The 15,798-nt window shown below is 37.5% G+C and overlaps 1 protein-coding gene across 4 annotated transcripts in view; it reads left to right on the forward strand.

Annotated features, from left to right (window-relative positions):
• The first annotated feature begins 252 nt into the window (after nucleotides 1–252).
• The window catches only part of KLRG1 (killer cell lectin like receptor G1), a 43,672-nt gene continuing 28,126 nt past the window's right edge, over nucleotides 253–15,798 (forward strand). For all 4 annotated transcript variants that reach the window (XM_031444146.2, XM_064479024.1, XM_064479025.1 and 1 more), the window contains exons 1-3: nucleotides 253–399; nucleotides 3,040–3,141; nucleotides 4,954–5,126. In XM_031444146.2, the coding sequence (XP_031300006.1) occupies nucleotides 318–399; nucleotides 3,040–3,141; nucleotides 4,954–5,126 (357 nt within the window). In that variant the 5' untranslated portion in view covers nucleotides 253–317. The remainder of the gene's footprint in view (nucleotides 400–3,039; nucleotides 3,142–4,953; nucleotides 5,127–15,798) is intronic.

Here is a 15,798-nt window from a genome sequence, read left to right on the forward strand (position 1 = left end):
GAACCAGCTTAAAATATACTTAACAAGCATCTAGAGAGTATGGTGATGCCAAGTAAATAAGTAAATAAAATAAACAAAACATGAAAAAGTCAAAGTTTAGAACATTAATTTCTACAGGCATCTCTAGAATTTGAATGATTTCCTGAAAAATTACTTCTGTTTTTGTCATGCTGGACCTTTTTTTTTTTTTTTTAAAAACAAACCTTCAGATTTCCTGCTAGCAGTTTAGAGATTGGGCTGTTTCCTCACTGACGTCTGTCTCCTCTCACATCTGTAATTTTACCCTCTCAACTGAATGTGAAAGATACTAGGTAAAAATGACTGACAGTGTTACTTATTCCGTATTAGCATTTTCTACTGCACCCCAAGTCCAGAATGACTGCAGACCACAGCAAACAGGTGAGTTAGCCAAGTTAGTATGGAGAACTGTCCATAGTGACTGACCATAGGCTAAGGGATGAATGGATTGGAAAGTCTGTTTAGAGTAGAGGATGCAAAGATGCAGAGGATAATTTGAGGAAATACTTTTGGTTCAGTTTGAAGTCTAGAGTTGGCATATGAAAATTGGTTGTATGGTTGGCAATCTGATCTTAGGTTTCAGGTAAATTCTTTTCTAACCATTCGCTTTTATGATCTCAACTATGAAACGCAAGCTGGGGCAGTTCTGTTGCTCTTTATTGCTTCTGAACTGTAGCAAGACTTTTATTGGGAGAGCTTTATCTCTTTAGTGATGTTTGGAGCAACCTTGGACCAGCTGTTTCCATTCTAAGTATTTCTCTTTTTCTGCCTATGAAAATAAGGAGGACACCAATAATTTTGCAAATGGGTGACAATAAGATGTTGTCAGAAAAGAAACTGATCTATGTATCTGGGTTTTTTTCTCCTCCCCTACAGTTCGCACTAGAATGGTAGGAAGAAGGTATTAAGAACACTTAAGTAGACCCTGTGACTATGGGAATTTGAAGATGAAACAAACCACTTTTACACTGTGCCCTGAAAAACACTTTCTGAGATAGGCAGATAACAGTGTAAGTGCCAAAATTGGTATTTGATTTTATATCTTAGCCAGTAAACTCCCATGAAGTATCTTCTTTAGCGTAACTCCATAAGCTTTCTTTTTGCTCCATAGTCTTATTGTTACAGTTTTTAGTATTATCCTTTGAAAGCATTGCTACAATTTGCTAAATCATTCCATTATACTTAGAAATTTTGATTTATTTCTATTACTATAACTTATGCAGCATTTGACATTTTTATTTGTATATATCCTTTTTTTTGGATAATATCAGTGCTAATTTGTAAGGAACAGAACTGTTAACTCAAAAATAATGTACATTTTAAAGTATAAGTGTGAGATCACACAACTGGTGATGAGTTGGAACTTGAGTACAATTATTTTGATTTCCAGACAGTGGTTTTTATTTATATACAGTGCACATTGCATGCTCTTATTTATCGCTGGTATGTTCATTTCTAGGTCATCTTTCTAGGGTGCTCTGTTTGAGAGGGGAAAATAGTTTAGGAACATTAAAATGCTATTAAAAGTCTCTTTACAAAAGTATTACATGCCCATCATAGGAATTAGAGAAACTATGAGGACAGACATAAAAAATAAAAATCACTAATAATTGTACAAGGTGATTATCACTGTTACTATTTTGATATATTTTTGCTTTTCTATGTTGACTGTACTATATGTACTCCATTAAGAAGCTTTTAATATGCATGTTTTAAAAATACATTGAAAAAGATTAAATTTCATTTAATTTTTTGAATTGTGGTTACACAAATACAGTTATGTGTTGATACCTTTTTTGCATTTAGTGTAACATCTAAAATCAACATTTATTTCATTCAATATTCTTATATAATGTAAATGTATTTTTTTATGTCACTAGAAATCTAGTGTTATTGGATTTGGCAGTCCAAATGTTTCTCATGCAGAACTCTCATTTTAAGGTATTTCTACAATGAATTTCTTTCTTTCAATAAGTTAAAAAAGCTTCACAGATACACACACATCTACAGGATAATTTACCTAAAATTTAAGTATGGAAGTGAGTCCTGAATAGGTAGACTTATTTTCCCAATATCCAAATTAAAGGTTACCAAATAAAGAAATCAAAACTAGAAGTTAAATATCTTACTTTATAGATGTTTACTCTTCTCACCTAAGTTCTATACTATCAGACTATGAGACTGCTCTAATTTTAAAATAAAAATTTAGGTAAGAAACACTTCTATTTTCCAGATTAAAAAAATAGCATTCTTAGATACAGGCTATATGCAGCATAGTTAGTATAAAGGAGCATCTCATCCTTAAACATATTTTCAACCCAAACTCATTACTCTTCCAGTAATGAGTTTCCAAAGCAATGCATCTTATGGTTCAAAATTCAAAAGGTACAGAAGAAAATAAAGTAAAAAGTCTTCCCCTACCTCTGTCCCCAGTGACCTATTTCCCCTCCCCAGAGGCAAAACAGTGTTATCAGATGCGTGTGTCTATTTCCAGAGATGCGTATTAGCATACACTGTTTCACAGAAAACTGTTTTCTTAACTATTTCCCTTAACTCTATACCTTGCACATCACCCCATATCTGTGAAAAAAAAGCCTGTCTTTATTCTTTTGTAAAAGCTGCATATGTGTGAATGTCTGTAGGAAAAATTTCTCAAAGAGAAATTTCTGGGTCAAAGGGTGAATTACCTTTGCAGTTTTGGTGGCACTGCCAAACTGCTCTCCAAAGAGGTTGTTCCAATTTATATTCTCAGCAGTAAAGCATGAGACTATGCAAGCCGCAATTACCAAGGAAAAAGTATCTTTAATTTGTTAAATAAAGTATGTTCCTTGTTAAAGATCACGGTGGCTACCCTAGACTTCAGAGAACGTCCCTGACAGACCCAGGAAAGGAACCTTGAGGGCCTGGATCTCAGTTGCCATCAGGCCACATTGCTTCAAGATCCCAGATATCCTTCCCTGACCTTCTTTTCTGCAATTTTTATTCTGACTTGAGATTTTGCTTTGGATTCTGTTCTTGCAGCTTCTTCCAGATCCTCTCTCTCTCACTATGTGGCGGTAGCTTTGGGGCTTCTGAGTGCCATTCTAGTGAGTCTGCTGCTCTTCCAGGGGATTCTGTGCCAGGGTAAGTGGTAACTTCAACCAAAATTTGTGTTATAAAAGCAATGTAGTGTAACAGAAAATTAGGAAAATGAAAAATAGCTCCAAAAAGATAAATCATCACTAGTACACAACAACATTTCCTGAGTATAGTCTCCTAGTCTTTGAGAGCGTGCATTTGTGTAACCATTTATTCTTTTAATAGAATTTCAGTCAATTCCTGTAAAATCTCCCTCACTTCCCCCTCCTTTTTTTCAGTATGGCTGGGTATAGTTTTGATCATAGTATGCTAATAATGTTGCATATTGGTTTTTAATTTGAGATTATGTCATAAACATTTCCCTGCCTACTATAATATTTGTCATGAAAATCAAATTATTATTATAATAGTGTGTTTGACTTTTCACATAATACATATATCATAATTTAATTAGACATATTCTAATTTTTTTCCATTTAGAGAGCTTTCCCATTTTCTGAAATGAACTTTTCTAGATGTAGTTCTTCTGGGTCCTTAAATAGGATGATCCAGAGGGCCATCAGTTCTTGTTTCACAGTCTAGAGTCGTAACTTAGGTTTTGTTGTCTGGGGATGATTGTTAGTAACATGGTAGACAGACTTTGTTCATTCGGATTCTAAGGGTTCAGCCCTGGAACCTCTACCTCAGACCCAGGTCCTGCCTTTGACAGAAGGACACTCCCAGGGAAGCTGGGACTTTCTGATTCAGTCTGGGTGACGTCACAGCTGTATGGAAAAGCCACAGCTCTATAAGGTGCTAATGTTGTAGCTCGATCTCCAGAACCCTATATTGGTCTCATGCCAGGCCTATTCAGAAAAGTTGTCTAGTCTTTAACATTAAGGACTGCTTTTCCCACTTTTAAACTCCCTAATCTGGAATAGATGCACAATCTACTCTGCAATTACAAATCTACACACGTGCTCACTTTATGTAATAGCTTATACTTGTCTGTTGTGGAATTGGGCTTATGGTTAATTTGTACAAATGTGTTTCATGGAAGTAGAAAATCAATAACATTATGGAATCTTGGTTGAAATTACCTTGAAATGACGTTCCCTTTCATTTTCACAGAACTATGATCCAACCATTTTAAAGGAATGAGAATGTTTTGTATTTAACAGAGCTCAGTTAGGAAACCTGTACCACTTTTCACGTTAGTGTCTGACACCCTTCTCTGTCAGAAAACCTTATTTTTTAATATCTAAAATAAATTCTTTTTGCTGAAGTATAAGTCTTTTATCCAATTTCCAGTGAATTTTTTTCACATTTGTGATTAAAAAAAAAACCCAAACAACCTTTTATTCTAGTTAAATTTGCTCTTTCTAGTTTCTGTCCTTTTGTTTTACACTATCATGGGGTGTCAGATTGAGGTTGGACATTCTAAAAATGTCCACCTGATTTAAGCAGTGTGCATTATACAGTTACACAGTGTATGCGCTGAGCCATATAAATGGTACACTGATACATTCATTTTATCTTTATTTTTATACATATCTTTATACATTTATTTTATCCACTGTGTATATATCACATGTGCAGAAAGAGCTCTAGCACAAGAAAGAGACTCTCCTCACGGCCCTCAGCTGGATGGTACCCATTTCCTTCCCTGCTCCTTCACACCCTTGCTCAGAGGAGTGTACAGCAGTAGTGACAGAGTTGCACACTGTGAGGCATTTATTTTGAGGCCGTGCATTGTTGTACATTTCTCTAAACCTTAATCTGAAATATGGTGGGGCAGGGGAGACATCTTACCTCCCATTTCACTTCCAAGATTGAGTGGTCCATAAAGATGTGAACCAGGTCCTCTTCCTTTTCTAGGTTCCAAATTCTCCACCTGTGCCAGCTGCCCTAGCTGCCCAGATCGCTGGGTGAGGTATGGTGACCACTGTTACTACTTCTCCGTGGAGAAGAGGGACTGGAATTCTAGTCTGGAATTCTGCTTAGCCAAAGATGCACGTCTCCTTATGCTCACAGACAACCAGCAGCAAATGGTAAACGCAGCATTTGGCAAATGTAGGCTATTTTGTTGGTGAATGCTCTTCAAATGTATCACGTATCCTCTTTTGACGAATCAAAAGAATATTCTTTCCTTTTTCTCTCCTTTTCTCTGTCTTTTCCTTCTTTTCTGCTCCTCTACCCCAGCCTTCTCCCCTCTCCTTCCCCTTTCCCTGCCTCACCCAGAGACCCTCCGGTGTAGAAAGCTAGATGCTTCCCTTGGCGTGTGTGTGTGTGTGTGTGTGTGTGTGTGTGTGTGTGTGTGTGTGTGTGTGTTGGAGGCAGAAGGATGGCGAGTATTACAGAGAGGAATTAGATCAGAAATACAGGTCTAATTAAAAGAGAGCATTAGATCCAGAAACATATGGGTCATAAAGAGGCAGCAGATTCCTACACGAGAGTTGGTGGAACTCAAGAGAGAGGGGAAGTGGGTTGTGGGGCACGGGGCCTGGCAAATGCCTTCTTTACAATCATTTCCCTTCATTCACTGGAATCCAGTAAGTTCCAGGCTAGGAAACAATTGGGGTGGTGGGGAGGGCACAAGGAAGAAGCAGTTCTAGAAAGTTGAGAAAGAAGGAAGGAAACTATATGTGTGTGATTTTAAATTCCCTGCATTGCTGAACTGGTGGGCTCCACTTCCTCCAGGCCTGTCAGATCCTTCCTGTCCTCCCCACGGTCTCCTGGGGGACAGTTTGTTACTAACCCTAGAACATCTCAAGGTAACATAAGGAGTTAATATCCAGAGGTAACAAAAATCAATCAGATTCTAACTTGTCAACTTAAATAACATTTACAAAGAAAACAAGAACTCCTAGTTAAACTTTTAGTGCTGGTTTCATGCTGATTTTTATGCTTTGAAATTACTTTATGTCTTCTTTTTGGGGTAGAATCACAGAGAAGAGTTTATTAAGAATTCAACTTTATTAACATCCCTTGGGGAAATTCTGAGAGGTAATTAATTACTCTAAAGCAGTTGGGGAGAACATATAGTTTGTAAGTTATATAACTTCCTATTTTAAGAGAAGATGAAAGCACCTAGGATCTTGTTTGTCAAAAGAAAATTCATTCCTTTGAAATTCTGCATAGAATCCAACTTCGGATCAGTTCACCTCTGATTTACTTTTCCTTTATGCTCTCCCTAGACTAGGTGGCAGAACGCACTGGGATCTCTTCGTTAGACGTGTGAAATCTTGGTTTCATGGCATCTGGTAATAATAACATTGCTTTCTGGATCTTTTTGCAGCAGCTTCTCCTCTCATTCTGGTATAGCTGCATCTGAGTTCTTGGGCTGACTGAAATCAATAGCAGAAGTGAGCCAAGAGCTTGAAACATTGTTGGGAAAATACTGACACACAGAACAATGAGTCATAACGCAAGACACTGCCCCTGAGAGTCATGCTGTAGCAGCTACTGTAAATTACACAGTGTGATGATGGGAGATGAGGCAGAGGATAGCTGGGACTTGGGGATATTGCTGTTACTCTGAAGTCCTCTGGAGGAATGGAGAGTATTAAAGGATTTTGTCTTTCCTTTCCTTCTTTATTTCCTTTAAATCCTGCCTCTACTGTTGAGCAAGCTGAACAGAGTTAGACTGACTGCATTTCCAAAACTGGTTTGTTTTCTTCTGCGGCCCCTTGGCTCCAGTCAGCACTGGAGAGGGTGGAATACCCCTGAGAGGCTGGACAGCAGCCGCAGGTAAGCCTTGCGTCTGACACTCCTGGGGACTTTTGCCTGGTCCTCCGGCTTGATTCTTTTTCTTGCCCTCAGCTCTTGTCAGATTCTGTAGAACCAATTTGACTTCTGTATGATCTGCTGACTCCCTTGTACTAGTGTTTGTCTTTTGTTCTCATGGCAAGATTTACATACTCTTTTAAGATATGCTTGCTATTCCTAATTTCATACTTAGATCTAAAGAGCTGCCAAAAGAGCATATGGGTGTGTTAAACCTGAAGTTTCCTAACTGGCATTCCGCTAGAGGGGAACACCGCTAGGGGATTAGGTTGCTACATGCCAGAGGCTGTCAGAAGTGTTCCTCTTTTGCTGTTAAATAGTTATCTATCAGTAAGATATGTAAACACAGTCTAGCTCTATCTTAGATCAGTTATAACCAAGTTTATAATATAGATAATAATAATGGAAACTGCCATGTATTGAGCACTTGCTTTGTGACGGGTGCTCTATTCTGTTCTCCTTAATCTTCACAGCACAGCCTACAAAGTGGAATTCAACGTCTCCATTTCATTGATGAGTGAATACAATTCAGAAGAGTTAATGAACAAGTCCAAGGCTACAAATCTAGCAGAGCCAGACTTTGTATTTATTTATTTTTTCAGAGCCAGATTTTACACTCCACATTACCCCACCTTTTTAAAGTCACTTATGGATACACTGTATTTAGCAGCTTCCAGAATCCACCTCATGCATGCTGAAAAATAAGATAATTTTTCCAATTATTTGTCTTCTGGTGCCTTTTCTTTTCTATACTTGTTTAGAAAATTGTTTGAATTTGAAATCTGGAATGTTCTTTATATGGCCCTTGGGATTTAAATATTTTTTTAAAATAGTGAGATGCTCACTTATCTCTTTTTTCTATCTTGGACTTTAAGACTTATTTTATTTTTGAGGAAATAAAAACAAAATTGAAATTGAATTGCTCTGTTCTTTCCTCAGTGTTCTGTTTATACTATGGCAACTGCCCTTTGCTGTTCTTTTTGCTCTTTGAATTTATCGTTAGATCTTTAGATATGTTCAAGTCTTGATTTTTTTTTGTCATTCCCCCCTCCCCCACATAGCTCAGTTTATTTTATTTATTTTTTAAAATTTGTTTTATTTCTTTTTTGGAGGGGAAGGAAATTAGATTTGTTTATTTACTTATTATTTTTAGTAGAGGTATCAGGGATTGAACCCAGGACCTCAGGCATGCTAAACACACACTCTACCACTGAGCTATACCCTCTCTCTTAGCTTAGTTTATTTTGAATGTTAGGATTTGTTTCTTATAGTCGTTGGTATATTACCTGAAAATATATGTTGACTAGAGAGTTCCTGTGGAAATACTTTGGTTTCTTTAAATCTATCCTGACGCTCCTTGCCCCATAACATCTTTCTTCCTCATTATCATAATTTGAGATTATGTTATATCTTTCTTTCTCATTATCATAATTTGAGATTATATTATCAGACTTTATTGCTTTCCAACCTCTCATTCAGCTTGAACCAGCTTCCCTGTGAGAGTTTATGCCTTTGGGATTGTCCCTGTCTTCTCCCTGAAATTTCAATATTGGCTTTTCTTGTATTTAGGGTTTACATCTAATTACATCCAAGGTTTTCTTCTCTGGATTCTTCCATACAAACACTATGGTAACATGGTCACTTTTCCCCATAATTTAAAGTAGAATCAGGTAATGGAAAGGGCTTAGTGTTTTTCATACAGTCATGAGTTTGTTTTTACTACATTGCTTAGTAGATGCGTGAACTTCAGCAAGTTTTCTTAACCTTTTTGGTTCTCCATTTTATCATGTACCAAGTGGAGGAAAAATTTTCCAGAATTGTTATGAATATTAAATGAGAAGATCTATGTGAAATTTCCTTTAACATAATAGGAATCACTTAATTTTAGTTTTTCTTCTCTTCCACTTTAAGTAATTCTCCTTAAAACTCAAAATAAAGCCCAGAGTCAAAGTAACTTTTGTTCTCTTCTGTCTCCTAAGACATGAAATTTCAGTAAAATTTATATCACAAATAAATTATGATTTGTTGAATTGAGTAGTTCCCTTATGAGGACATCTGAAATGATATGTCAGAAGACTGAATGAAATGGCTGGAAACACAGGGTAGATGGCAGGAGAATTGTTGTTCTGGAGGTCTTGATAGTCTGGTAATGTGTGTGTCTTTTGTTATCCTTCCTTTGTAAACCAATCAAGCATCCAGTATGAACTTCACCCCAAAGCATGTTTGGTAGGTAGGTTAGGATATCTCTCACTATCTTTTTTTTTTTTTTAACTTAAAAAAATTGTGGTAAAACATGAATAACCTAAAACTTAGTATTTTGACCATTTTCAAGAATACAATTAAGTGCCATTAAGTACATTCACATCACTATGCAACCGTAACTGAGCAGGACCCTGTTGTCATTGATGACCACATGGTATTTGTAACTGCTTAATTTATAATAGGTAAAGTGGCTTTTCTCATGCCCTTGCTGACCAGGGTTAATCTAAAGAGGAGGAGGGCTTGGGTGGTCCGCCCAACCCTTTCATGGTGCTGCATGTGGGGATCATGCTCAGTGCCCTCCTCTTGCTCCTGACACCTCAGAAAGGGCAGCTGGGTGTTTTGTCCACCTTATTTTTCATAATTTGCCCTAACTGTGCATGTCAGAATTATTTTTAGCCCTTTGTGGTTTCTTTGTATTTTGTTGCTTGAGGTGCAGGTCCCAGCCTGCAGCAGGAGGTCCCAGGTCTCAGGGTGCCTAAAATGCTACAAGCACTTTTCAACCTGAGTTTAAACTGCACACGTTTTTCTCTAGAGCTCTCTTCCATAGGCCCCCTTCCTCCACATCCTTTGTTCTAGGCATAAGAGTATTATAAAAGTCCCAGAGCTAGAGGTGAATTTCATGCCCAGCAGAGAGAAGGGGACCACTACATCTGCAAAAACAAGAACAACTTTATAACAGTTGGAATCTCCATGAAAACTAGCTCTGCCCCTTGAACTCTTACTATAAAACCCCCTTCCTTCTCTCCCCAGCAGGTTTACAGTCTTGGAGGCATTAGTCCACTATTACATCCTTTGCCTGGCAAAGAAATACAGCTACCTTTTCTACTTCATCCAAAATTCTATCCTTGGGTCTCAATTCAGTAGGCAGGGCTTGGAGGCCTCAACCTCAGCCTCAGTGACACAATCATGACCACTATTCAGCTCCAGGACTTTTTTATCATCCCAAACTGAAATGCTGTACCCATTAAACAGTAACTCCCCATTCCTCCTTCCCCTCGGCCCCTAGTGACCACTGTTCTACTTTTTGTCTCTCTGAATTTGCCTGTATCTGGCTTATTTCACTTAGCATGCTTTCAGAGTTTATCTGTGCTGTAACAAGTATCAGAATTTTATTCCTTTTTATGGCTGAATAATATTCCATTATATGGATAGACCACATTTTGTTTATCCATTCATCTGCTGATGGGCAGTGTTTCACTATTTTTTTTTCTTTCATACTGAGATTTTATTGGTTGTTTTGAGAATCAGTACGTGTTGCTGCAAATGACATTGTTTCGTTATTTTTTATGGCTGAGTAATATTGCATGTTTTTATATGATAATAATCAATGTTTACTTACTACAGATATCTGAAAAGTCTGGAAACATATGATAAACTTATTTTTAAACAGTATGTTAGTTACATTTTCAAGTAATATGCTCAGTGTGTTTTTATTCAACCTCCAGTTATGTTTTCAGGTGAAATACCTCTAAATTGAAAGCAGTAGATCTAATCTATTTTAGATTTTAGGGGTGCTATGTATTGTACTTTTTTTACTAATTAAAAACTACATCTATTGTTTTAAATACTTCACCTGAAAAGGTGTCTGGAGGTTGAAGAAAAACATGTAAGTGACATTGTTTGAAAATAGATGTACAATTTGAAAATACATTTATCCTCTGTTTCTAGGCTTTTTGGACACCCTGTATTTACGTTTTGCTTTTATCACATAGTATTATTTTATTCCTGTTTTTTCCAAACGTTAAATTATTATAGATACTTGTCTTTAAAAATTCCATTATTCTATTATTGGTTAACTGTTTTCATATTCCTAGACAAAATTTTACTTATTTCCAATTTTTCTTCAGCTATAAGCATATTTATATGAATTTTTTTTGTGAGGTTATTTCTTTAGGACATAGTCCCTAAAATTAACTTAGCTGATCAAGGATATGACCATAAACTGACTATACTTAAATAAAAAAAAGTAAAAAAAAAAAGATATCACCAGTAGCTTTGATATATTATTAGTGTATCTCCACATTAGTATATCTCCACATAGCTTAGATATATCCCATAAACCATGTTAATTTTGGAAGTTTAAGGAGTATGTTCTATACCTTAATAATATTTTAATTAGAATTTTAAAATATTACCTGCTAAAGCGTGTGTGTATGTGTGTGTGTGTGTGTGTGTGTGTGTGTGTGTGTATAAAGCATGAATAAGGACCTTAAAAAGAAAAGAAAAAGGAAAGAAAAAATGTATCTGATTTCATTTGCTTGGTTTCTGTCTTCATCTTGCTTTTAGGTTTTACATTTTTTTCTCTCTAAAATATAACCAACCATTACTAATTCTAAAGTGACATGACACCTTATTGCTCTAGTTCGCACCATCTCTGGAGGCTAAGAGTTCTAAGCTAACACCTTTGCCAGTAAACACTTTTGCTTATACTTTTATGTTGCTTCTATAGTCACACACACACACACACACACACACACACACACACACACACACACACACAATCCATGACTACATAGAACATAGATAATTGTACTCCAGTTTTAAAGGCTTCTTTCAAGCGGGACAGTCTTCAAGAGAAAGTGATATGGTAAAATTTGCACTGTCCAGCCTCACCAGTGAGAAGTAGTAACCTGGTGTGGCCACGTGACGTGGAACTGTGTGGGTCTTGGGAGTTAAGTGCAGGACGGGGGTTTATAAGTGAGTATTATCTAATCCCAGCTCTTCTAATTGAGGTTTTTGAGCAAGTCCTCACTCATTTCTGTGCCTCATTTGCTGTCATTCCTTCCCCTTGAAATGAGGAGAACAAAGAAGTGGACAGTTTTGCTTAAAATGCCAGAGGTGGAAGAATGAGGAAAAATTCATTTTTTCCTAATTTAAATAATCATTATAGGCAAATTGTTTAAGAAATGCATGACAGATTTCTGAAAATTAGGATGTCATTTATCCATCCTACCCTTCCTTTGTGCTCTTCAGTCCACTCCTACCCACAATGTACACAATTAAGTACTTGATGGGAGTGGAGGATGCGGAGTTTGTGTTCAAAAAGGTTTAATCTCTTGCTGCATAATAATTGGCTCTACATTCCTTAATTCTGTAAATATTTTTGAACATAATGTCATATGTTTTTCTAGGTGCTAGAGGTACAGTGGTCAGCAAGTGTTCTTGCCTTTATGGTGTTTACATTTTAGTCAGAGGAAAGATAGACAGCAAACAAGTAAACGGATGAATATAGTGATCTGTGCTTTGAAGAAAGTGAAACGGTGCGTTATGTTAGTGGAAGAACTAAAGGTACTACTTTAGATTGTCCGGTTAAGCAAGTCCTCTCGAAGGAGGTAATGTTTGAGCTGAGACCTAGACCCAGATGGTAGCCATGTGAAAGTCTAGGGGAAGGGTATTCCAGGCAGAGGGGAAAGCGTTGTAAAAACACTGACCTTGCTGTGTTAAAAGAGCTTAAAAAAGGAAGAAGGCTCACATGGCCGACTGTAGTAAGCAAATAGATGGTTGGCAAGGGCTAGGTCATGTAAGACCTTGTAATACCTAGTAGGGATTATAGATTTTATTCTGTGTGAAAAAGGAAAGCGTTAATCAGGGGCAGAGTGTGATCTTGTTTACTCCTGTAAAGGGTGAGCCTGATGGAATGCAAGAGTTTAGCTCTGGGGGAGAAAACTTGTATTCTTACTCAGTAAGGAGCCTTGGGTAAGCACCTTGGGTAAACAGCTTCACCCATGTGAGCCTGTTTCCTCATCTGTAAAGAGGGGATGACAATATTTGCCGACCTTTCAGGGTTGGCAATAATTTTATAACTGGAAAACAGTCCTGGAGAATATCTAAGCTAAATTGTCATAAGGAAACTGAGGCTCAGGCAGATGAAGCAGTTTGTTTACCTTCCGGTGACAGGGAGAGAACGAGTGGCAGACTCGGGTAGATTGTTTCTGTTCTGTTTTCCTAACGCCATACGGTATACCCAGCATTTCAGATGAAATTCGGAATGAGCGCACAGGGATTTTGCAAACCTTAAAGTGCAATACAGATGTAAGATATAGTGGTGTTCAGGGTACTCCACCCGAGAGAACAAAGCTATCATAAGACATAGATTACTGGGGAAGGAAGTGTTGATAAACAGGCTGAACTGATTTTTCAAATGCTTCATCCAAAAGCCTCCACAACCATGTGTCTTCGGTGGAAGCTAAAGTTGAAATTCAATGAAGAGTAAGTAGAGGTTTTTCTGAAAATGGGAAATAGCACGAAAGACTTGTTCTATCTCTGTTGCGTACTGTATGTTGAGTCCCTCCAAAATTCGTGCCGTCATCCTCAGTGAGGTGGTATCTGGAGATGAGGCCTTTGGGAGGTGATGAGGTCACGAGAATAGGGTGCTTTATGCTGGGATTAGGGTCCTTACAGGAAGAGACATGAGAAAGCGTGGCCCTCTCTGCTCTCCACCGTGTGACGATACAACCAGGAGCCGGGCGTCTGCAAACCAGGAAGCAGCCGCTCGCCAGACACCACATCTGCTGGCACCTTGATCTTGCACTTCCAGCCTCCAGAACTTTGAGAAATAAATGTCTGTTGTTCCAGTCACTCCATCCATGGTGATCTGTTACAGCAGTCCGAACGGACGAAGACAGTCTCCTCTACTATCTTTACTGGGAGTTCAAAGAGGCTTTGTGCCTTCTGGACTTTTGAAGAGCAGCTCTTTATTCGCGCTGGTGAAAGTCTCCAAGTAGGTGAAGGCGTTTAGTCCAGAGACATATTTCTGAGATGAGTCCTTGAATTCTTACTCTCTAGCAACAATCTTCCTGGAGTGGAATAAAAATGATGACATAAAATGGGACATCTGGTGCTCCTCGTGAGTTGAGATTTCACTGCTTCCTTCGTAATTCCTGGATAAAAAAATCAATATTTTCTCCCAAAGGTATTCAACTGTGTAAGCTGTCGTTAGAAGATATTGATATGTTTAAATGGCTAAAAATATATAACTTTGGAACAAAATCAGGGAGTTAAAATTTTTTTCCCTGCAACTTGCAGAAGAAAGTAATTTTCTTTGATGTCACGATAATCTCTTGAGGAGGTTTTTCAGATTGCTTGAAGGAAATCCGAGAATATTCTGCCATCTTAGATCTCCCTCTTCTAACCCTGGTTTTAGGATACCTGACCTTGGGTATAATGAGAAACGAGATGCATTAGCTTTAATAATCATCCTTCATCAGCCAGTTTTTGTGGCAACATCAGGATCCCATGGAAATGACTAATACTGGAATTTAATGTTACATGCTTACACTGTCATCTTGGCCTGTTTTATCAAAGAGAACGCACAGTCCCTTATCTTGCTGAATGTGCATGTTTCTTGGCACATCCTAGGAATCTCACAAAATTTTCAGGGCTAAAGATGGTACAGTTTGAAGAGAGAAATGAATTACAGACAGATGGACCATCTCAGTAGAGGACATGCCAAGGCCTTGGGTTCTAGTCCAAGTCCTACCGCTAAGTTACTGTGAAGTAACCTATGTCACTGCCCTTTTTTGAGCTTCTGCTCTGAAGGAGAGAAGTTATGAAAGGAGGAGAGGAATCAAACCAAATTCCTCTCATTTGAGAGTTTGACGCTCTGTGTGGTGGCCACTGCCAGAGGAAATGGCAGATTATTTCAAAGCATCCATGTGGGAAGGAGGCTTGAGACAAATGAACAGTCTGGAAATATATAATCATGGAAACAAGTTAAGTTTTTTTTTTTTATAACATCTATCAGATTAAACTCTTAACTCAGAGAAAACCAAACCAGCTAAGCAACCAAACAAAAAACACTAAAACACAAGATTCCTGGGAACAAAATAGAAGGAACAGAGAAACACTTTTAATGGTTTCTTACTAATTTTCCATTTTCTTTCATAAGGGATTTGCAGTGGACTTCAGAGAATTAGAATAAGAAGTAAAGTAAAGAGAAGAGGCTGGGCAGTTATCAATTACACAAACAGTATCTTCTGGACACAGAATCATCAGTTACTGATGTCCAGGAACGCTACATGTATCCCAGAAACTTTGGTATCTGTTAAGACATGTATGAATACCTTTGAATATTCACTCATGCTCTAAAGCAGATTTAAGCACATTGAGTTTCTTATTTTATAAGTAACTGTTCATTAGTTTTTTGGTCTTCAGACTTATAATTTTATCCTTCTTGCTCGTGAACAAACACAACACTTGTCAACATTAACATCACATTGAAAATTCAACATCACAGTGAAATTCTAACAAAACCAATTTTCAGATCCAAGGTGATAGTTTATTTGTTGCAAAATATATTTATTATCCTAACACCAAATCTGATACAAAATTAATCGTCTGGGATTTATCTTTTATTTTATTACATTTTTATTTATAGAGACAATTCCCTTAGGATGTAAATGCCTTTATTTGACTGTCAGACTGTACAGAACAAAGAATCTTTTATTCCTGTTCTAGTGGGGAGCATGGGGCATATAAATGGTGTAGCCAACTTAACTTTACCTTAAGCTTGTTTACTTAACCTTTTTTTTTCTTGTCGTACGCAAGACTGATGAGGGTTTGGAAAATGGAAGTTTAGTGGGAAAAAAACCCAAGTATATTGCTACGAGCTGAATAACAATTTATGTATTAAATGATAATAAGGAAGATGACTGCTTCCACAGCAGTGGGTAGCCT

Source organism: Camelus dromedarius, chromosome 25 (genome assembly GCF_036321535.1).
Source record: "Camelus dromedarius isolate mCamDro1 chromosome 25, mCamDro1.pat, whole genome shotgun sequence".
Lineage (NCBI taxonomy): Eukaryota > Metazoa > Chordata > Mammalia > Artiodactyla > Camelidae > Camelus > Camelus dromedarius.